The sequence below is a fragment of the Vipera berus genome, assembly GCF_964194415.1.
Source record: "Vipera berus genome assembly, chromosome: 3".
Classification (NCBI taxonomy): domain Eukaryota; kingdom Metazoa; phylum Chordata; class Lepidosauria; order Squamata; family Viperidae; genus Vipera; species Vipera berus.
Genome location: NC_138204.1, coordinates 42,563,076 through 42,587,622, shown reverse-complemented (window position 1 = coordinate 42,587,622; position 24,547 = coordinate 42,563,076). Strand labels below are relative to the sequence as shown.

The window sequence follows — 24,547 nt, the reverse complement described above, 5'->3', positions numbered from 1 at the left end:
TAGTGACTGGGGACTGGTATCACAGATTGGCAGATTTTTTACTTTGCCAGCATTCCACCCCCTGCATGGCTACAGGGAAAAGCCCAGCAGAGCTGCGCTGGGGGAGGCAACTGATCTCAAAACTGGACAGGTTGCATCCAGATAGGGTGGCAGCAGAAGCTTTGTGCCCAAAACCCCCAAGGGGCCTGCAAGTAGGTGACGGGGTGTGGGCCAGGAACTATGGGCATGGGAATTTGTGGGTGCCTGGAAAAATTACTAAAACATCAGGCCCCCTCTCTTATGAAGTGGGGCTGGAAGGCAGGTGAGTTGTATGGCGCCACATAGATCAGCTTAGGAAGCGTTTTCCTGAACGGCCACAAAATGAGGACTTCATCATAAGTCCTTACTCAGGTCCACAAACCGGCAGCCAAGCCAGCCCATGCATAGACCCTGAAGGCTCACACAGCCCAAGCAATGAGGAGTTGGCTGTAGAGGAGGGGAGCCTGGAAGTGCAACATGGGTCCCCTGATGGAGAAAGCAAACTTGATGGCTACAGCCGCTGTGCTAACTCTGCTGAACAAACTGACTCTGGGGTGGGCCAACCTGGAAAGGCCAGCCAGAGAGCACCAAGCCACTCAGAATCACTTGAACTAAGAGACACTGGTCTACCCAGCCCAGTGGGCAAGCTGGTAGGCCAGGACGTGTCTGGGTCCCCCAGGCGTTCCACAAGGCCACGCAAACCTCCTGCTTATCTGAAAAATTTTGTTCTGTAATAATAAAGCTATAATGTTGTATGTACCTTGTATTTAATGCTGACCTACAAGATTGTAATGGACAATGGAGCTATACAGTAATGTTGTAAGTACTTTATTGTGCTGCTAAGTGGAACCTATTCACACCAGTGTTAAGTCTTTGTAAAGTGTATTGCTCTAATTACTATTGTTGCTATAGTGTTGTTCATTCTAAGGGGGGAGGAGTGTTATGTATTGGGCTTGCTTGTTAACACCACGTAGTAATGGCTGGTAGGTTGTGAGAGCAGGGAGCTAGCTAACGGCTCCCAGCATCTCAGACAACCCATCTCCAGCGCTGCTATTGGTTGCCCCTAGGCAGCAATAGGTTGCTTCAAACCTATTGGCCGCCACCTAAGGGCCAAGGTATAAATTGCTGCAGCTGCAGCCCTGTTCTCTAGTTCAGATCCTGCAAAAAATAAACCATGCTCTTTGCTGAACTCACTCGCCTCGTCTTCATTCCTGCGCAACGAACCCAGTACACAACATATTTCTAATGAGTTGTGCTTAGAATTTAATTCAAAATTAATTGTTGTGAATGGAGCTTTTTTTGTGCCATGTGTTTAGTAATATCATTCATAATAAAACTGCTTTTAATAGGAACTAAAAGCCATTTTAGCCAGGGAAGTTAGAATTTCCATCCAGCCATGAAATTTATTGTATCAGTTACTTCCTCTTTTATAGTTTCTCCTAATACACTGCACTCTTCAGAGGATAAATTGAAGTTATAAATACTACTTGGACCCTACTGGAGGTAAGTGAAATACAAGTGAAATTGACAACAACTCTTTAAAATGTCTTGATCCTAAACACACTTGAATTTTGCTGCATACCATTAGATACTACGTTTGGCATGACTGATATCAGAGAGAGAGAGAAAGAGAGAGAGAGAGAGGGAGGGAGAGGGAGAGAGAGAGAGAGAGAGCAGAATTTGGGATTATGGAATAAAATTAGCTCAAAAGACAAGGATTTAACAAATAGTTAGCATTTCAACTGGTTTCAGAATTAGTGAGTTTATGGGAGGTCCTACGTAAGGGTTAGGGTTAGGGTTGAAAAGATTGCCTATGAATCAAAGTCTGTAGAGGTATTATGAAAGCAAGACCAAGTCAGGATTGCAGTCTTTGGCATTATTTAATTTGTGCATTTATATCTCAGGCCTCAATATAATTCTCTGGGTACATCATATACATTAATCAAATGGGCAAATATAAATACACTCAAAAATATATTTAGCATTTTAAAAATCAGTTACAAATCCATATAATAATAATAAACCTTTATTGTCAAAGTACAACATGTGTACATTGAGATTAGCTGAGCCTCCCCCGTGCTCTCTCCCCCCAACACACAGTGACAACAAACCCTCCATCCCACCAAACTATGTGAACCAACTACACCACACACCGGCCTCCCAAGTCAATTCTGCATAAGATTATGTCCCATTTAAAAGCCTAACAGCCCACGGATAAAAGCTATATAGGATATATATATATATATATATATATATATATATATATATATATATATATATATATATATATATATATATATATATATATATATAATATAATATAATGGAGATATAACTGCTTTAAATTGAACATGGAGTGATCATAGTTTTTGCTCTGTGAAGAAAAGATGGAGAGCAAGCTTTTTTGGGAAGATTATTCCAGTCTGGAGGCCCCAGCACTGCAAAATATTTCTCCTGTTCAATTTCAGTTGGTGGGAAGAGTATAGAAGAATGGCTTGATTCAGGTATATTCAGATAACTGCATCTTATTAGGGTGTAAAGAAAGGTTAATGAAAGCAAACGACAGGAGTGAATAGGAGAAAAATGTATCATTACCTCAGTGATGCGTGGATTGGAGCATTTGACATTCCTGCTTGACCAGTCAAGCCACCTTCCCCATCCGCTGACAGGGGTGGGACAGTGTTGACGTAAAGTGCACTTTCCTTCGCCAGTGCACCAGCCACACTCAAATTTCTGGTCCGCTTTCAGGCATAGTCCACAGCTTTCCCTCTGGGCTGCACATTTGTATAGATGAACTGTGGAGATAAAGAAGAGAAGCTTGGGCTGAAGGTGAGAGGCCTGGAAAATAAGATGCATCTGTTCAGACCATGACCTGAAGTTACCATGTGAAGCTGCCATCAATGGAAATAATCATCTTCAGTGCTTTTGAGGCAGATGAGCCTTCTTCTATTTGTTGCAGACTGACTACTGCAAAACTTTCCAAGGGAGATCTGCCATTTGTTAATATTCTTTTATAGTCTGTAGGCAATATCTGCCCTATTTTTCTGGGCTTGGGATATAGTGATTTAATTTATCTGCTCTAAAGTAGTAGGTTGATTTAGCCTCTTAGCTGTTATTTATTTATTTAACAGGTTTTAATTTAAACTGATACTGGCAGGCTCAATAAGTTTACCTAACATTTTATATTTTTATATGATATTTTGTTAAGTTAAGCTTACCCATCTGCTCACTCCCTATATCTTCTTTTTTTGGAAAAAATAATTTGGGTTTAATTATCATGATAATTGTAAGTCACATAATAACATTTGCTTAAGGAAAGAAAGAACTTACAAAGACATGTGGACTTAGATTATTTTGTAAGCATGCATGGGCTCTAAGTTACTAAAATGTCACAAGACACTTTCCTGTTTTAAAACATAACTGTTTCCATAATCATTCAAGAGAAAAGAGAGACAACATTGCAACATTTGATGCTTATGAACTGGTCTTTTATTGCTAGTTTCCCTGAGGTATTTCAATACTCACAGACTAATTTAATGCTAAACTATTGTTGGTTGAGCATAAATCTGATAAATATGCTCAGCTGTAGTTATAGGGAAGATGGCAATGTCAACACATTTAGATACCTCTTTAGAGTTCTACAATTTTGAAGCCTGATCTAAGGCTTCCATATGAATGACCTACACTCATCCAATTATTTCTGGATTGCAGAATGGAATTAGATGATGTCTAGCAAATTCTCAAAGACTTTATAAGGGACCATTTTCCCCCTTGTTCCACATAACCTCTTAATGGTTCAAATATTAAACTTCACAAAATAATTTTGTGCAATGTTTTTCTTTAAGCTGTCCATACTTCCAAATTCTATGGAACTGAAATTTGTGGGTAGCAAAGTAAATGGTTACTCATTAGCAAGATTTGTGAGGGATGAGCAAGATCTGATTAAAATATGCTTCTCAATTACAATGGACAGTCCAGTATATATATATATTGTCTTATGTTTAAAAAGCCTTTGATTTGGGTGCATGGTATTATTTAAGGATGCATGATTCTCAGAAGGGCCTAAGCAACTTATCTTACATCATGAAGTGGCAAGGTCAATGGGATTGAATATTAAGGAAGCGGGGATCAAGACAATTTTAAATAAGCTATTGCATGATTGTAAAGGAAATGATTCCTTTCTTTGCTTGAATGGTTTCCTTCAGATAATAGTAAATTGGTTGATCTAGGATGCATCAAAATTCAAGAAATATGAGTAGGGTCATATAAGGTCTTTATATGCTTGTATAATGGGGCTATAAACTCTTCTGCTTTGTTTTGATCCTTTCCACATTTTTTTAAAAAACATAATTACTTCCATAAATAATTACTTCCATGCCACATTTGGTTCACAATCTTCAAGGCTTCTTTGTTTAGTTTACTTCAGGTCACTGAAAATGATGATCCCAGGATGTTTGGCAGGGCTTCCAATACATCAGATTTCATAGTAAAGTTCAAAAATCACTCAAAAGCAAAGTATGGCTCAGGTGGGATAAAATAAAAATTATAAATGGATATCTCTGTACATTTCATAGAGTAAAACAGATTTTGGGCTGGACTGCACCAAGTTTAGTCATAACTCCGATTCTATGCATATTTCTTTAGACGTGCCACTAGAGAAATAGTTTCCATGAGACAGCGTTTCCTTCTGTACTAAATGTGAACAAGAGAAACCAGGTCCTGATAGGTATACTTCTTGCATTAAGAATATATTATGCATACAACTGGAAGCTACTGCTTTGAGGGAGTGTTGCTCCTATGAGAACATAAGGAATTAACTAGACTGCCATCTGTACTTCTTTAAGCCCCCCCTACCCCCCACACGTTCTTTCTTTCTTTCTGATCAGGTGGGTACACTACCACATAGATCACTGGACTGCAATTATTCAGCATTTTTACTTTCTAAGAAAATTGCTAATTGCTTTCTAAGAAAATAATACCACCATGTGCAGTATTATTTAAACCCTAGAACTTTATGTGGCAGCCTATGAGTTTCCCATTTTTAAAAAATAATAAGCATTATTTTTAATTAATATGTCTCAAGAAAAGGGATCTTTAGAGTGTAAAACATTGGCCCTGGAACTAAATATGTGCTGAACAAATACACACACAGATATATAAGAGCTAGTGTGGTGTTTGGGACCAATATACATACATACATATCACACAGTGATAGAGCCAGTGTTGTGCAGTGATTAATGTTAAAGTACCAGATTAGAAGCCAAGAGACCCAGGTGCTAGTCCTCCCTTATACTCAAAAACTGATTGAGTGACTTTGAATCCATTGCAGTCTCTTGGACCACAATTAGGATGTCAAAAAAATCTAATAACCTGTATTACATATGCATGATACATCTTTGCTGATATATATATATATATATATATATATATATATATATATATATATATATATATATATATATATATATATATATATATATATATATATATATATATATATATATATATATATATATATATATATATGAACAACAACAGAGGTAACATAATTTAGATTATGGGCTATATGCCAGACTTAGCCTTGTCCAAATTATATTTCATGTCCATATTATACAAGCATCATAGCTGTCTATGTGTAAATACATTAGGCAAGGCTGATGTCTATTTAATTCAGATTTCCCATCTGGAGCCCTCTAAGTCTATTGGAATGCTAGCTGGAAATTGTGAGGGCATTGTGATTATGTGAAGCTAACTTTCAATACTCAAGAGAAAAAACATGGCTTAGAATGGGCCTAATTTAATGGTAAAAGTATTCACGTGGATCCTTCTAACAAAGTGTATGTTCCATTACCATATTGTTAGAAAAGGTCTATGAGAGCAAATCTTTGAATAAGGCTGCAAACAAGGACAGCTGTCTATGCAAACAATGTGTTTCAGTCATGTCTGAACCTCTTGCAGTAAGGGTTCATCTTTCACTTGTAGTCACAAGTATATGGTAGTTAGTATTTTAATTAAAATGATGGATATTCTAGGAGCTTTGAAATGGGAAACATCACAATGTGTAAATAAATATGCATGTCAATACCAGTTTTTGAATTAGAAAACCAGTAGAAAACTCTGATCCACTTACAAGCAGAGGCAAAATATCCCCTGATTTGTCTCCTGATATTTCTTTTCATTAATTACCACAATCCTTAATCACCACAATCCTAAGCAAACTTTTTTTTTTGGTAAAAGGGAGATGTCAGAAAGGTAGGTTTGCTAATAACAAGAAAAAAAAAACTAATTTTGACTAAAGCAATCCATAGTCCTGCATGATCACACTAAAGTTGTAGCATTAACATTTCCTTACTCATTCCAGAGATTGCAAACTACAAATAACAGGAATCAGGTTTTCTGATAATACAGTATATTGGAAATCTGTTTATCTTAATAACAAGAAATAACCCAAGTCAGTATTTCCTTTCTCAGAAAGAGAAAATTAGGTTCGATTTTTAAAATAGAAAACCAGGGAAGCTAGAAAATTTTAGGCTGGTCAGCTTAATATTTGTCAGTTGCAATAGAAGACAAAGAGATACCAGCAAAATGTAGAGTTTTTTGGGTCTATGTGGTGCTATATATGGCTGCCTAGTCAGGATGAAATGAATTGATCTGCTGTGCTTACTTGCAGCCCACAACAGAGCTCCAAAAGGACTTCCATCTCTTCCTGGACTGTATTTACATCACTATCTAGTGGGGAAATTATGTTCTTAAGGTTAGTGTAATTCTACATTGCAAAATAAATGTTTTAACCATTCAGTGACTTATAAGCTTATTATTCTCACACCCCTCCCAGGAAAACTATAATGCCTCTTTACTTTCAGGCCTTTCTAGTGTTGAGCTTGCAATTCAACTAGTGTCTTATGCAAGGCATGGGATACACTTTTAGGGTGAAACTTGAGTTTTTCTCCAAACACTCTTAAGAAGGAATAATAGAAAATAGAAAAAAACATTCAAAAACAATACAAGCACACTCACTCACAGCTATGTTCAGTTTTGTTTTAATGGATGGGAGACCAGTTTAGCAACAAAAGGATTTGAGATGGATGAAAAGAAATTTTCTTATTCTCTCTTGGACTTCAGTTCAAGTAATGTTATGTAAATAAATGAAAATATAACAATATATATGTTGAAATATTTACCTTTCATATCCTCTGGGTTGTCGATAATGAAGTTTCCATTCCAAACGACAGCAAAATCTACAGCTAAATTACTTATGTCCATTCCATCATAGAAGTACTAGGAAATAAAAAAAGAGAGACATAAACATTCAGGCAAAAATTGTAAAAAGGTTGGGAAGCCAAGGAATGAACAATTTAGAATTTTACAATATATAGCTTTAGGGATATGTGGCAACATTGGAAAGCTAGAAGTTATAACACTGAGAGAGAGAGAGAGAGAGAGAGAGAGAGAGAGAGAGAGAGAGAGAGAGAGAGAGAGAGAGAGAGAGAGAGAGAGAGAGAGAGAGAGAGAGAGAGGTTTTACCACAGAGGGATAATTAAATCAACTGGCAGACCTGGAGAGAGGTAATAGATTAATTATCCATTTCATGCAGACTGTTCTCACCATTCAGTCTTGGGTTTGCTGATAAAGCCATATTATCAGTGAAAGAATTAATGAGATGAAAAAGAAAATCCTACACATCCTTGTAACAAAGCTACACAGTGCATAGCTTTTCTCTATGCAAATATGCTAGTTTATTCTGTGTAAAGTACTTGGAAAATACCAGCATACTGATGTTTTAGACAGCATGTAGAGAAATAAATGAGATCATAGTTCTGGAAAAAAAAGTCTTTTCATTCAGTGATAGCTCACTGGGTTGATACAGACTGTGCTGTCTTGCTTCCTTCAGCCAAGTAGACAGTGATTCATGGAAACATATGTGTTAATAGACTTTAAAATGACATGAAACCTACAAATGACTAACACGGCTGCTTCCCTGACACCTGCAACACTTAATCTGTTTCCTTAAAGCAAAAGTGAGAAACTCAATCATCTAGCATTAACCACCCTGGTCAATAATAAAGGATGGTTGCAAATTAGCAGCATCTGGATGGTCACATACTGTATTACCCATTCTTAATCTGATGTTATAACTATCCTTAATCAGGATAACTGACATCTATAGTTTCCTTGGAAATGCCATGTACCTTTTCTCAGAAAACTGAGGTGTTAAGTCTATCAGAGCAGGCAAATAATTTCCATTTAAGCCAATACATTTGCAGCCTATTTTCTAGTTAAAAGAGATATAAAAATCCATGTCTACCTATAGTCTTTAAATCATCTAACCAAGTTTTACCTTACATTGCTTGCTCTCTGCTAACAATAATAAAATTGCAAGCTATCTCTCTACAATTAGCAGCCATATACCCCCAACATACTCACAATTCAATATGCCCCACTCATGCTCTCCCCTATGTGGGGAACTATAATTTTATTTTGAATTTTGAATTCTATGAGTATGTTGGGGTTATATGACTGCTAATTTTAGAGAGCTAGCTGACTCATGAATGGCTGCTAGGTCACCAAGGTAAGACTCAACATAGAAGCTACTACCCAGAGGTACCACATTGAAGGATCCCAGTTATATTCCTGTAATCTAGTTATTTTATTATTTCAAAGATGGAGTGTACCTGTTTTGGAATTTTTAATATATATCCAACTATTCAATTCATCATTCTTATTATATTTCTTTAATAAATGTTTTTCTTCAGTCTGAACATGAACTTAGTGTGGTTTTCTGACAAAACCAAGATATTCATATTTATGCCTAAGAAAGGATAAGAAGGTAGCGAGTAATTTGGCAGAAGTGATAAAGAGATGGAACTGAGGTTCTACCAAGCTACTATCTATCCTGGACAGATAATTATCTGGCAATTAAAGCAATTAATGGCAATTAAGATGGGTGACTTTTAATAACTACAAACCACTTTCAGGAATGCAGTCACCCTGAAAAATATGGAGCCACCTGAATGGAATCAAGGCAGGCCATGCCAGAATTAAGCAAAGCTCTTTAAGTGGGGAATGGCCGAGAGTCTGCAGTTTGACTGATGGAACAAAGTATAATACATAGAGTTCAAGAATGTCTCCTCAGGAAATTTCAAGCCACCTGGGATGATCTCATTGCAGCCATGCCAGCAGTAGTTTGATGGCTAGCTTCCTTAAATATCTAATTATAACATCTCATTGCAATTCTATGGCTCCATAATATAGTGATTTTATTATGGTTTATCTGAATATTTTATCTTTTATATTGTATTGTCCACATATATATGTAGACAATACAGTATATGATAATAGATTGATATGTGGACAATACTATATAGGAGATGAAGCATCAGCAAAATGTGTGTATCAGTTATTGCATGACATCAGTAGATGCCATATGTTAAATAAATTATCTGGGAACTCTGAAAGTTTCTATCAGTGTACATCAGTGATTGTATATTGTATATCAGTGATTGCATGAACTCTGTAAATGCCATATATTAAATAAATTATATGGAAACTCTGAAAGTTACTATCTCTACCTGTCTCTTTCCTATAACTTTGCCTCTAAAAGAACAAGCCACCTGGGGAACCAATAAGAATGGAGAGGCATTTAAGGGTCTCTTCACAATATTCAATTAAGAACATGTTTTAGGGTCAGTATATAAACAATTAAAAATGCATAAAAATAAACCAAGAAAAACTGCAACCTAACAGCTCCAGATGTTTGAGCAAAGATTTTAAACAGAACTTTTTTCTCCTAACTAATTAACAGAGAATAACAGTCAGTAGCAAAGGAAAGGAAGGAGAGAAAGATTGGTAAAAGAGGAAGCAAAGAGACTGTGTTTTATACATTTGCATATTAATTGATTTTCTTAAATTGCATCAAGTGATAAAAATTCTTAATTGGAGTGTCTTTTCTTTATATTTTTTAATAAGTTGCCATACATAGCATATATTTAAAGTACATACTTGATTACAGGCCTTAATAAGCAGAATATTGAACATACTATGGTATGTCACTTGGATTTGCAAACAACAGATTCTATGTATTAACATTACTTCAATTGGTCTCAATGAAAAACAGTTACTTTGTTTGATGTTCTCTAAGAAATGTTAGGATAATGTTCTTTATTTAAAAAACTTTTTAAAGTTCTTGACACATTGCTAATGATATAGTGACTGTACAAATTGTACCCTATTCAACAAGGCAGGCAGCAATAATTATTGAAAAAATAGCTCTATGGATCAAAGTCAAAACATAATATGACAGGATATTCAGATCAAACATTAATACAATAATTTTTAGCTTTGGGAAATGAAAATATAACTACCAACAGAAAAATATTAAATTCTGCAATTAGTATTCCTGACAGATGTTCAACAACTGATATAATAAGTTCAGTTTATGCTACAGTGGTCAGAACCAACCAAATCCTATTACACAGTGGTAAGAAATTGGTGAGTGAATTAAGTACCTCATAATATTTCTCAATTAATTAGACAACAGATATCTTTTTGCTCACCAATTTAATAGCAAATGACATTTTAGATCTTGGGGTTTGTATCTTGGGGTTTTGTTTGTATATACAAATAATTGCATTTATTTTTTGGATTCTAAATAAGTCCTGGGAGTGCTGAGCATTCTCAATGGCCACAGAATGCCTGGATTAGAGAGAAGGAATGGGATGCTCTAGAAGAGGGCATGTTTGGCTAGCCAACTAGAGCTTTGAAAAGAAACTTTGCTTCACAACATTTTCATACCTTTATTTCTTGTGGTAGTTATTATTACTATTCAGGGGGTGAGTGTTGAGATACATATCCCAAACAGTGCAGCCATATATAATTGTTGGGTCATCAGGCCTGAGAAACATCATAGTTTTCAAGTGCACAAAAACTTCCATGAGAAAAGCTACAAGCCAAAACTTTGTTGTGGAGATTGTGTATTTGCATTAATGCATTTACATTAATGCATATGAGGTATACATTATAATGAAGAAACATATTCTTAACAGATTGCTGTGTGTCAATATGACATTACCTTCAATTTGTCCTCAGCCTTAAGCTGTCCTTACTTCTAGCAGTGTTAAAGAAGCAGTATTTCTCCCTAAAGCTAAATGCATCCATTGGCCGTTGCATGGTTTATAAAAATTGTTACCCTTCACTATTTATTTGGTTGGAGATGGTGATCAATAGTGAATGGGATCAAAACAGCATAACTCTCTCCCTCTGGTCCCTGGTCAGACTCACATGCTGTTATTCTACAGATTCCATAGAAATTTGAACAGAATTGCTAAGTAGCACAAAATTGTTCGGCTCTGAATAAATGCTTTAATTTTATGACCCTTTCCAGTTTTTCTAAAAATGGAGATTCTAATGCACATGCTACGGTTGGATAATATTCATGATTTTCCCAAAGTGGTGAACAGTATTTGATAAACAGTCAATAATTATGGTAGTTATGACCTATTTGGTATTTCAAGACCATAGTGTTTCCGATAATATGGAGCATTGCCTTGGAGCCTGTAGCTAAATCAGGTCCTCAGATGGAAAGAACTGCAAAAGTTTGCCGCTGAAACTAAGAATTGAGTCACCTGACAATGAAAATAATTTTATAAATTGGGCTGATTCAAATTGGTGCCAAGGGCTTGAGATTTCCAAAGGGGGTCTTGTGGTTATTTGGGGGAGGGAGGAATCAAGACACAAATGTGATTAGAAGTCATGGAAACAAGGGATAGGAAAATAGAAATGCTGAGTAACTGGCCATGAGTTGCTTATACAGAACTTTCAGGAGGCGATTGCTACTCAGAACTGATTGCTCTAACAGAGTGAAAACTGATCAATCACCCCTAAAAGAAGGAACAGACCTGTGGAGGAAGGAGGAAAGAGAAAGATATATTAATAATGTCACTAGCATCACAGCTGTCAATGTTACTGTCAGTTCTGTTGGTCATGCTTAAGTCTGGCAGCCATGGGTGAGAACAAGAAAGAGCCATGGTTGATTGTAAGTAAATTTTAAAAAAAATCACTTTATTCAGTTCAGAATGGGATATAGAAAGAGGGGCATAGGAAGGAGACTAGATTTGGTGGTCAGTTCTGCAGCGAAACCTGCTCCATTTCTGTACAGACTGCAACTGGCAAATATTTTTCTTGCTAACTGGTGATCTGTGGAAGAGGGTGTACAGTGCCAAAGAAATCAATCAATTGCTTTGATTATCAAGAGCTACACATGCAAAATCGATATAACACCATTTGGGTATTTATTTATTTTATTTAATTGGATTTGTATACCGCCCTTTCCCGAAGGACTCAGGGCGGTTAACAGGGTAATTAAAACAAGAAATACAAAAATTAAAAACAATTAAAAAGATTATAACAGTCCCGGAAAAAGTAAAAACCCCCAATTAAAATTAGAATTAAAATTCTCAGCCTGGGTCAGAAAGCTCGAAGAGCCAGGTCTTCAGGTCCCGGCAGAATGAACGGAGGTCGGGGGCAGTCCTCAGCTCCATGGGCAGCTGGTTCCAGAGGGCAGGCGCACCCACTGAGAAGGGCCTCCCCCTGGGTGTTACCCACCGGCAATCTTTTACCGGCGGCACCCTGAGAAGACCCTCCCTGTGGGAGCGCATTGGACGAAGGGAACTTGATGCTGGCAGCAGGTGTTCCCTCAGATATCCCGGACCCAAGCCATTTAGGGCTTTATAGGTCATTACCAGCACCTTGAATCTCACCAGGAGGGCAACCGGAAGCCAATGCAGCTCACGGAGTAGAGGTGTTACATGGGTGTATCGGGAAACCCCCATCACAACTCGTGCGGCTGCATTCTGCACCAGCTGAAGCCTCCGAGTGGTCCTCAAGGACATCCCCATGTAGAGAGCGTTGCAGTAGTCTAAACGGGAGGTCACGAGCGCATGAGTGACTGTGCGTAGGGCATCTCAGTCCAGGTAGGGTCGCAACTGGCACACCAGGCGAACCTGGGCAAAAGCCCCCCTGGTCACGGCTCCTATATGGTCTTCAAAATTGAGCCGGGAGTCAAGGAGGACACCCAGGTTGCGAGCCCTATCAACAGGGGGGTAACACCTCACCCCCCATCATTAAAGGTGGAATGGTCTGGTTAACCCGAGATGCCGATATGTACAGCCACTCAGTCTTGGCAGGATTGAGATGAAGCCTGTTTCTCCCCATCCAGACCTGGACCGCCTCCAGGCAACAGGCCATCACGGCAAGGGTATCGCTGGGTTGGTTCGGGGTGGAAAGAAAAAGTTGGGTATCATCAGCGTACTGATGATACCCCACCCCAAAACCATGAATGATCTCACCCAGCAGCTTCATATAGATGTTGAACAGGAGGGGCAAGAGAACCGACCCCTGACGAACTCCACAAACAAGAGGCCTCGGGGTGGATCTCTGCCCTCCCGTCAACACCGACTGCGAGCGGCCCAGGAGATAGGAGGAGAACCACCATAAAATGGTGCCTCCCACTCCCAACCCCCTGAGACGCCGCAGTAGGATACCATGGTCGATGGTATCAAAAGCCGCTGAGAGATCTAATAGGACTAGGACAGAGGAACAACCCCTGTCCCGAGACCGCCAGAGATCATTCACCAGCATGACCAATGCCGTCTCCATGCTGTGTCCGGGCCTGAAACCCGATTGGTACGGGTCCAGATAATCAGTTTCCTCCAGGAACAGGGTATGTGTCATAACAGAGGCACTAGAGTAGGATAGGAATTGACAATGGGAGCAGCCCATTTCCTGCCATTAAATATTTTTGCCAGTCTAAGAATGGGTGGATAGGACTTTAATTCACCAGTGGGAAAAGGTCAGAGACAAATAAATCATGAGGAAAAGCAGGTAAGTTTACAATGTCAGAGGCTGAGAGCCATAAATATATTAGATCTTAAGCATAGCATGTCTTTTAACTCTCTCCAGATCTTTGTGAATTTTGCATTAATAACTAAGAAATACTTTCCTAACATTCAGCCCTAAGATACAGATCAGAATAAAAGGTAAAAGTTTCCTCTTGCCCAGTAGTTTCAGACTCTAGGGAGTAGCAGTCATCTCTGTTTCTTAGCCAAGGGAGCCATTGTTGTCTGAAGACATTTCCATAGTCATGTGGCTAGTATGACTAAGTGCCAAGGTTACCTTCCCACTGAAGTGGTACCTATTTATCTACTTGCATGCTTTTCAGTTGCTAGATGGGTAAGAGCTGAGGCAAATAATGGGAGCTCACCCCATCACATGGCACTCAGGTCTCAAACCCAGGCTGTCAGCTTTCTAGCTGACAAGCTCAGTGTTGTTATCCACTGAACTGTTATGGCCCTAGAATACTTTTCCTATTAAAGCAAAATATAAGCTGGTAAATGAGATGAAATTATCTATAATACTTCATGAAGCAGGTCTTATTAAAAAAAATGTAGTGATCTCTAGCACTACAAGACTTAGGACTGTCTACACGGCCAGGACAAGACTGAATAATAATAATAATAATAATAATAATAATAATAATAATAATAATAATAATAATAATAATAATAATAATAATAATAATAATAATAATAATAATAATAATAATTGGAAGGGACCTTGGAGGGACTGCTATCATGTCCCCCCTTGTCCTTCTCTTCATCAAACTAGACATACCCAATTCCAGCAGCCGTTCCTATATGTTTTAGTATCCAGTCCCCTAATCATCTTTATTGCTCTTCTTTGTACTCTTTCTAGAATCTCAAAATCTTTTTTACATTGTGGTGACCAAAACTGGATTAAGTATTCCAAATGTGGTCTTACCAAGGCATTGTAAAGTGGTATTGATACTTCACGTGATCTTGATTCTATCCCTCTGTTAATGCAGCCTAGCACTATGTTGGCTTTTTTGGCAGCTGCAGCACACTGCTGGCTCATATTTAAGTGATTGTCTACTAGGACTCCGAGATCCCTCTCACGGTTACTACTATTGAGCAAGGTACCCCCTATACTATACCTGTATATTTGGTTTTTCTTGCTTAAATGTAGTACCTTACTTTTTTCACCATTGAATTTCATTTTGTTAGATAGCACCCAGTGTTCAAGTCTGTCTAGATCCTCCTGTATCTTAAGCCTGTCTTCTCGAGTGTTGGCTATTCCTGCCAGCTTGGTGTCGTCTGCAAATTTGATGAGTTCTCCATTTATACCTTCGTTCAAATTGTGGATGAAGATGTTGAAGAGCACTGGGTCCAGAACAGAGCCCTGGGGCACCCCACTACATACTTCCCTCCATGTAGATGCAGTTCCATTGAGGACCACATGCTGAGTACGGCCAGTCAGCCAACTACAAATCCATCTGGTGGTGATTCTGTCTAACCCACATTTGACCTTTTGCTAATTACTTTTGTTGAGTGATTTACTCCAACATTTAAACTTAGGATTCTAAAAATTTGATTTCATGTTTCAAAAGTATACAAAATATTTAGCAATCATTCAAGGACGTAAGACCTCTGGAGGAAAAAAAATTCTCTTGACCTTCAGTTAATAGTATTAATAAATGTTCTGGTCTTTATTTTTAATAAACCTGCTTCTATACAAAGGACTGAATTGAGCTCATAGAGGTCCACTTCAAACAATTTTCTTTTAAAAAAATTGACTCTGCTGTCTTCTAAGTGGCTGTTATGGAGTCTGTTCCAAATTCAGCATCATACAAAATGTGAGCTAGGTATTTAGCGACAAAAAGCTTGTTTGCAGCTGGGGTGTAATAGGCACTTCTATTGTACAGAGAAATAACATCTAACTGCAGTGCTTTGGGGAGCATTGTACACAACAAAAGTAACTGCCTGTGGAGTGAAAAATCACCCCAGATATTTAAAGCATGCCACCTGCTCTATTTACTGATTGCAAAACTCTACAGGTTAGCTTTACTTTTTTAAAAGTCTTTTATAAAAATTGTAATCTTTGTTTTGCCAAAATATATTTTCAAAATTTGTTTTCTTTAATAAAATGTTAAGGTTTAGTCTGCCTCCTTAGACCTATTGCTGAATAAGAGAGAATTACTATGTCTCACTATAGAATAATTACATTATGTATATTTTTAGTGGATGAAATTCCATTTTAATTAAACACTCAATATTAAATATAAAATTTAATTCAGTTGTGGCAAGCATACATTCTCACTAAATACCTCTCCAAAGAGTGTAAAGACAAATAACTGGCTAAGTTACATCTTACTCTCAAATAAATATTTTCATAGGGTTTATAGATAAGACTAAGTAAAGAATAATGAATTGTAGTGGCTTTATGTTTACCCATAGTTTATATCCAGACATGTTCCTCTACCATATGTTTTCTGAATCCAGCCAATCTATGAACTTCCAGCATAGATATCTGGCATACATTTTATAGACTGTGCTTAATAGATTGACTGGATGATAATTAGCATTGTGGTTGTCCTTCTGAATATCCTGATCTGGATGATTTATGATAACAGATTCCATGATATAAAAAGTGAATAAAATTCAAGTCTCTTTAAAATATTTTTAACTATCTTATATTTAGAATTTCATACATATTTACATGGGATTATTTTCTACTTCCTCAATTGGACTTAATTTGGAACAGGTATATGCAAGATTACGCTGTAAGAATTATAATTCTTGTGATACCTTTATTCAACAACGCTCTCTTCTTCATTTTTAGTTAAAAAAGGGAAAGTTTACAGCTACTTAAGTAACATGTTAGAAATTTCCCATGAAACAATTACAAAATTGTTGATTTCTGGGAAGAAATGGTGAACTGAAGATAGTTGCGTTAAAAGTGGAGCCAATGACAACTATTGAATGAAGAGCCACTGAATATATTGGGTTTTCATAATTCCTTTCTGTACAAGGAGGAGACTTGAGATTGCCCACAAGTGCTCCAAACAGTTACTCTTCATAAAGAGATTGCAAGACATGGTTTACAGCAGGTTTAGAGCTCTGGGAGTTAACGGAATGCCATCTTTGATCAAACAGTGGTTGGTGCCTTTATGGATTGATAAGCTTGAAAACACTGAGTTTTCTTCAATCTTAGTGAAAGAAATTTTAAAACCAAGTCTAAGAACTCTAAATAGTTTCTCTTTAATAAATAGGAAAAGGGTAACTAGAAGTTTGAATTTGATTGTTAAAACAGACTAAGAACACAAATGGATTTGCAATAAGATTTTTAAATTAATCATAAAAATCTTTTCAGTCAAAAAATGCTTTCTTTTGAATTCTTTAAAAAATGAAAGTATGGGACTTTGAAGGTTGGACACTAGAGAGAACCATAATGACCAAAGATTTCAATTAAAGGATAACACTTTACTTACTAGTACCAAATGGAACAAAACATTTTAACATTTGACATATTAAAGTATATTTGTAAACAATTTGTGAACAGTGTCTAGAAGTTAATTATAAGAACATCTGACATTATTGCCTTTAAAAGATTTTATCATAGAGCAACAAGTTTTATCAAATAAGACTAAGAATGATTTAAGAGTGGATTTAAAAATAAAAGGCTACAAGAAAGATATAGAAAAAAAGATGCTACACTGGTTCTACAAAATAAACTAGCTGCTGTCTTAATAATTAAACAGAATGTACAATAACAAACCAAAATGTGGATAATATTGGATTTACAAATGAGACTTCTTAATTTTTTAAGACTGTGTGAGAAGGAAAAAAGAAAAGAAATGAAGAGAAATCAGATATTATTTAGGGGATTAGAGATCAAGATTATTAAAAGTAAAAGGAAGAAATATAAAGTTGATTTATTTGATCAAGATTAAAATAGATATTCTATTATCTTTGATAATCCTTAATAGACTTTTGCTCACAAGGACTGAATGATGACTTTTTAAGAATTAGTTTATAGATAAGGGATGAGATATGGGAAGCAGAGATCATTTGCTGCATTTTGAGAAAAGGTAATAAGTTACTATTTTTTCATACTTGTGATGAAGGGGGAAGTCATTTTTATGTATATTTTTCTTTTTCTTTAAGTTAAATGTTTTCTTTACAAACAAAACATTTAACTTAAAGAAAAAGAAAAATATACATAAAAATGACTTCCCCCTTTATCACAAGTATGAAAAAATAGTAACTTGTTACCTTTTCTCAAAATGCAGCGAATGATCTCTGCTTCCCATATCTCATCCCTTATCTATAAACTAATTCTTAAAAAGTCATCATACAGTCCTTGTGAGCAAACATTGTAATGTTTGGGACGTGGTGGCTCAGTGGGTTAGGATGCTGATCTTGTCGATCAGAAGGTTGGCAGTTTGGCAGGTCGAATCCCGAGTGCCACGTAACAGAGTGAGCGCCTGTTACTCGTCCCAGCTTCTGCCAACCTAGCAGTTCGAAAGCATGTAAAAAATGCAAGTAGAACAATAGGGACCACAACGGTGGGTGGGAAGGTAAAAGTGTTCTGTGCGCCTTTGGCACCTAGTCATGCGGGCCACATGACCATGGAGACATCCTCGGACAAGCGCTGGCTCTTCGGCTTTGAAACGGAGATGAGCACCAGCCCCTAGAGTTGGAAACAACTAGCACGCATGTGCGGGGGAACCTTTACCTTTACCTTTTAGTAATGTTTAATAAAATTACTATTACAAAATTACTAAAAATTATGAATATGTTGATTCTGGCATGACAGCAATGACAGTTTTTACTGCTCTTGGGAATGCAATAGTGATTGATATGTTTGATTCCATTATTATTCCTGTTAACTTCGACACTCCTAAGAGATCATTCTTGCTTCATTGCAAGCAAGGGAGCAGTGGCCTCTTTTGTGGTGCTTGTTCAAGGGAGATTATGTTTCTTTAATTCTTTTTGCTCCTGTCTCATTCCTGTTCCTTCCCTGTCTTCTCCAAGCAACAGACAGCTTTCCAATGCTACACATTCTATCAAGCTACTGGGGCCTGGAATTTGACAGCTTCCTGATAAGAGGCCTGCAATTCTCTTTATCTCTCTTGTGTGAATTAGCTTTGCTTTAACACCTTTGTCATATGCTCCCCCACCGATGCCCCCCTTTTCTGACACCCCCAGTCAAAGGGGAAGCTGACAGATAAAAAATCTTCTCTGGGGCTAGGATTCTAATTAAACACCTCACCTGCCTGTAGCACATTCCCGCCTGGAATTCAGGATTAGTTTAACCCTGGCATAAATGCATCTAAGTCCTTTTCTTTTTTTTTACCCTCTACATTTGCCTCATCTGCAGCTTTGTCATCTGGGGCAGCAAGCTCTTTAATACTGGGAAACTGAAGAAGTGTAAGTAAGACAGATTTTCAGTTACCAAAGTTCATTTAAAAACTGTTCGTTTTCAAAAAGAGGGGAAAAGAAAAGCAAGTCAACAAATCCAAATTATACTTTGTTGAAAAGGACTAGAAAGAAAAGATGGCATGGTGATATGTAACAGCCTGTCGTGGTGGCAAGAAACGGGCAACTATGATCAATGGACAGAAGAAATAAGTGGCCCATACTTGGTGGTTTATGTTCCTATTCCTGGGTAATCTCTCAATTGTTAAATGGTGGTTCAGTTTCTTAAGCAACCCTGTACTAAACTGAGTTGATTTTTATTTTTGCTTTGGGAAAACTGTGACAATATCAATTCCTTCCCCAATTTTTAACAGAATAGTGAAAAGAACACAGGAGTCTTATACAGTAACGAAACTTCTCATACTGCATTATTTATGAATATCTTATTATTCTCAGTCTCTCAAGTGGTTTTGGTGTCAGATAGAGACACATAATTCATCAGTGACTAGACAAGGAAATTTATAAGTTTGCTATAAATGAGGAAAAGCACTCATGTATAAAGAAGAGTTTTCAATCCATTTTATTGGGATAAATGAATATAAATGAACATTACCAGTTGATCACTGTAACTATGCCAACCTATGATTTTCTCGTATAATTTAATTGTAGATCCAAGAAAGGGAAAAATACATTGACTTATTCTAACAGAAATTAGTTATTTAGTTATTTTGTCCTACCTGTATATATTGCATTTGACTCTTCATTCACCCTATTTTTTACTAGTATTTTTAAAAGAAGAAGAAAAGTTCTCACAATATTAATGAAGACATGATAAAGTTATTACACCAGGTCAGCTAACCCTATTTATAACACTGTGTTTCTTTTTACCTCTATTCTGACATTTCTAATGAGCATGAAGCCCTACGATCTTTTTAGTCATCCACACTTTAATGCTGATCCTGATTACAGCTTACATGATTTTGACAATGAGATGGCAAGATTTATTTTCCTCTCATGGAAAATGGATTTAAATCTTATTTATATCGGTTGTACATGGTGCTTCTCCTATGTGCATTCTATTGCCAAAACATTTATCAAAAGCAGGACCTTATTTCTGGTTGCCCCAAAGTTATAAAATATAGGCCTTTAAAGTGTTGGTTTGACTTTTTCCTGCTTTATTTGTGGAGATTGAAGAATATTAAATCCTACCAAGTAATCGTGTCATCTATAGCCTTCAGAATGCATTTTTTCTTTTATTCTTTTTTTATGTTGCTGTAAAGTAGGTTTAAGTTGTTGCTTTTATTTTAAATGGATTTATTTTGTACTTTACAATTTCCTGGGGGGGCGGGGCGGAGAGGGATAAACTATTTTATCACAAAGAGGTTTTTTTTAATATATAAAAAATGAATTCTGCAAATTTAGCAAATAAATAAATCCTGAACTATTTTACATATTTTTATTATGTCTTCCCATCTCACAAATTTTATCATCTTACCGAACTATTCTGGCATTGTACACTTGAGCTATTGAAGCGAAGAGCTGGTACACGATGAATCACACCTTGGATATTGAGAACACATTCATATCCACGTTGGCCAGATTGTGGTTGGGGTAAATTCCTAGCTTTCAGTGTGATGGGCTTCACTTCACCAACAGGGATCAAAATTTCTTCTGTAGGAAATAATTGTGGGCAGTCCTGAAAAATATAAACAGAAAAAAAGTTATTCAGATACAAATGTGGGCTATATTTGAAGTTTGATAAAGTATAGAATCTGAGAAACAATATCTCAGTAATGAAAACTATTACCCAGCCTTGTGTCTAGTTTTTCCCCAAAAAAAGTTGCATTTCCAAATGTAACTGTATTTGGAATTGGACTCAAAATTCTGTTAAGAATTATTTTTTACTTCAAATAGTCAGAATTGTGAAAGATAAGGAGGGAATCAAGAGAAAAATTACTTCCTGGTTAATCTTCTTCATTGACCACATGCTGTATTACTAGTGCTCCTAGAAATAGCTCTCTTAGCCATGCTGCTACTGGGAGTGTCATTTTCACCCAATAGCAGGAATACTAGAGAAAATAAAATCCATTTGGAAGGAGAACACCAAATTAAATATATTCATCTGTTTCTAAAGAATTCTTCCAACATGGCTCACAGCAATGCTTTTTGGCTGATTTTTTTTGGTGATGAAATTATGTAGGTAAAAATTGAAGAAGTCAGAATAAACACTTATCCAGTCCATCGCCATCTTAAATCCAAGAAGAGTCACAGATGTTTCACAAAGAACTATAGGAAAGGGAAAGTCACTGTGTCCTCCATGCACTTTTCCCCACCACCACACACAAAAGCAACTGATATTCAGTGGGTACATCACATCATATAGAGGTCACCATTCTATTTTTTTTTTATTTTAAAAAGTTTGATTTATAACAATGTTGATACTGATGATTCAAAGTGAATACATGCTAATTTCTCTGAAAAACCTCTCCGTATAAGAGAGAGTGACTCATCTATAACCAAGATGACAGAGGCAGGGCAGATTACTAAAATATCTCTAGATAAGCTCAAAGGAAGGCTATGAGTTAATCTGATATTCATAATCAGAGAGTGGAGGAACTTGATGAATAAATTGATTTTCCAGGCTGATGTTTTGGTGTAGGAGTGCTCAAGGGAGATCAGGTTCAAGTAACATCAAATCAGGAAACTAACTAGTAAATTGTTATCAGTAGTATACCAAAACTGTCACACGTTTCAGTGAAATATGTTTTTGTCCTAAAGTTTTTAAATCTTCCCTGAGGCTTCACTGTTTGTCTAGGAGTAAATAATCAAAAGGGATGGTTGGGAAAAGGAATAGTTCCTGAATAGATGTGCAAGAACATCTTGTAACCAGGCACATTTTCATTTTTCATCTTTTTGAATTCTAAGACTTCTAGGGTTCAGTGCTTCTAGCTCAGGTTTACAATGAATAGTCATTAATTTGTTTTCCTGCTAGAGGTAGGCCCATGCATAGTTTCCCAAATGAATTATGTTTAACATATTTCAAAGTCTTTCCCTCTCCTTCAAATGAAGATTTAGCCAGGAGTTCATTAAAATGGATCAGGCTGGTTGTGTCAATGCTGCTAACATCGGAGATTCTTGCTTTGACAAAAGATGGAGTTATTGGAATCCAACCTAGTCCTGTTCACATGTAATTTCTAATTAAGACTGGAATTTTTTTAAAAAAAACAGTGAGTCTTCACCAAAGTGAGATAGCGAAATGAGTGAAAAACATGTTAAGAGTTTCCAATTGTTCTCAATATAATTTAGGTTTCTGTAAAAATAAAAACCTTTCACCTAAAAATCAGGAGAAATAAGTTTATAGTTTTCCCCATTTGATACTGAGCTCCTTTGCACTTAATGATACTCTTTTCAAATAGACAAATATACTGTGTTTCTTTTTAAAGAAGGATATGTTCTAGATACAGCTGAAATATGAAGCATTTTTCAAAATGACATATGAATTTTTGACAAATACACTGGTTAATATATTAATGAACTTTGAGAACTTCTTCAGTAATACTTTATATCATTTAACTGGTTTCAAAAACAAGAAAGCTAAAATATATAATTCAAAGCACTCACAACTTTCTGAATAAATGACTCATGCAATTACAAAGCATGCCCTGCAGCATGATTTGTTAACAGGAAATAACAACTCTTCTATTTGCTAATTAGCACATGGAAATTTTCAGCTTATGACATCACAATTTGTATAATATTTTATTTCCCTGATATTACTTTTTCAAAGAAGAATTTATAGCACTTTTTAAAGGTTATATCCAGCACAGTGAATATTCTGTTCAAATTTTTTCCTGTGTCTTTACAATGCTTTGAAACCATTTGTAAAAATTCCTTATAGAAGCTTTTAGTATTAGAAATGTTGGTTTTTCCAACTACAGGCTTAAAAAAGGCTAAGGTTTCAAGACTTGTGATAAGCCATGGCTTGAAAAGCTTCAGGATTATCAGAGTGATACATCAGACCTGGTTGTTTATAGAACCAATTAAAAAAAATAGACAGCTAAATAACTAACACTAATTAATTGGCTAATAAGTCTGTTGAGAAACACTAGGTTCTAGAGTTTACTATAGAATAACAGCCACAAAGAGATTCAGGTTGTCCTCGACTTAAGAATAATTTCTCATAAATTTATTTGCAGTGCATGAATTGAAGAACTTAAAAATAAATATGTTGTATGCCTTCCAAACTAACATAAAGGGGAAGGATGTGATAGCTTTTAATAAAGGTGGCCTGATTTTAAGGAATGGGGTTGATGATCATTTGGAGATAAACGAATGAAAGGGCTAAGAGGTGCACTAGCACTACTGATTCCTAACATACAATCACGTGTATAAAAATTGGCCAATCTGGTTTATATGATGAGAGATGCAATCCAAACCCTCTGGTGAACGTCAGATTGGGGAAAACTTGTTTGCATAAGTTCATAATAATGCTTCAATTATCTGTGGTGCTTAGACTATTGGTACAGTAAGATCTTAGGAAAAACTTTTCCAAGGGCTCCTGAAGCAGAGGGTGTGAAAGAGAGAGATTGCAAGGTGATCTTCTATTATGCCCATTGATTGTCCAGAGTTTGTCTGTATACGACATTAATTTTAGTCATTTGTTTCATTTTCAAGACCAAGCTACTCAAAACAGTATTCTGAGAAAATAATGCTGATATAATTAACCTATGATCTTTTAAAGCTTTAAAGTATGAAATATATGAAAGTATGCTATTTTGTAGAAATTCATTAAGCTTATTGTGAGAGATCAAAAAAAAAGAAGTAAAACCCAACACTTCTCTGCACCTTGTAAAGGAACTATGTTATATGCCCCTTTATCCCCCAGATCAGTGGTGTGATGGGAATCATTCTTTCTATACTGCATCAATTGCCCTTGGGAATAAGAGATCCAGATGATACTGTCCTTGCTGGCCTCTTGTAAGGTATTGAGGATTTGGTTATTTCCAGGATTTGGGACAGGTGCAGTGGTGGGTTCGGCAAAAACAGTAGCCAGAATGGACTTTTGGAAGCGGCATCCATAGAGAGAACTGGTTGTTCACATATTTGAATCCCACCCCTGGACAGGTGGTTACATGAGTCTTGCTGACTGAATTGGAATTAGACATGGAATTAAACCTTGAACATATATCTCAATTCTACTCTATTGTTTTTCTTTTACTTTTAATCTTTTGGTTTACTATCTGGGTCACTGTACTGTG

General features: G+C 36.5%; 1 protein-coding gene across 1 annotated transcript in view; it reads right to left on the bottom strand.

Annotated features, from left to right (window-relative positions):
• The window catches only part of PLXNA2 (plexin A2), a gene marked incomplete at both ends in the record, with an annotated part of 426,608 nt that overhangs the window by 138,186 nt on the left and 263,875 nt on the right, over positions 1-24,547 (bottom strand). The window contains 3 exons of the mRNA XM_081322621.1: positions 2,614-2,813; positions 7,200-7,296; positions 20,785-20,985. Coding sequence (XP_081178747.1) covers positions 2,614-2,813; positions 7,200-7,296; positions 20,785-20,985 — 498 coding nt within the window. The remainder of the gene's footprint in view (positions 1-2,613; positions 2,814-7,199; positions 7,297-20,784; positions 20,986-24,547) is intronic.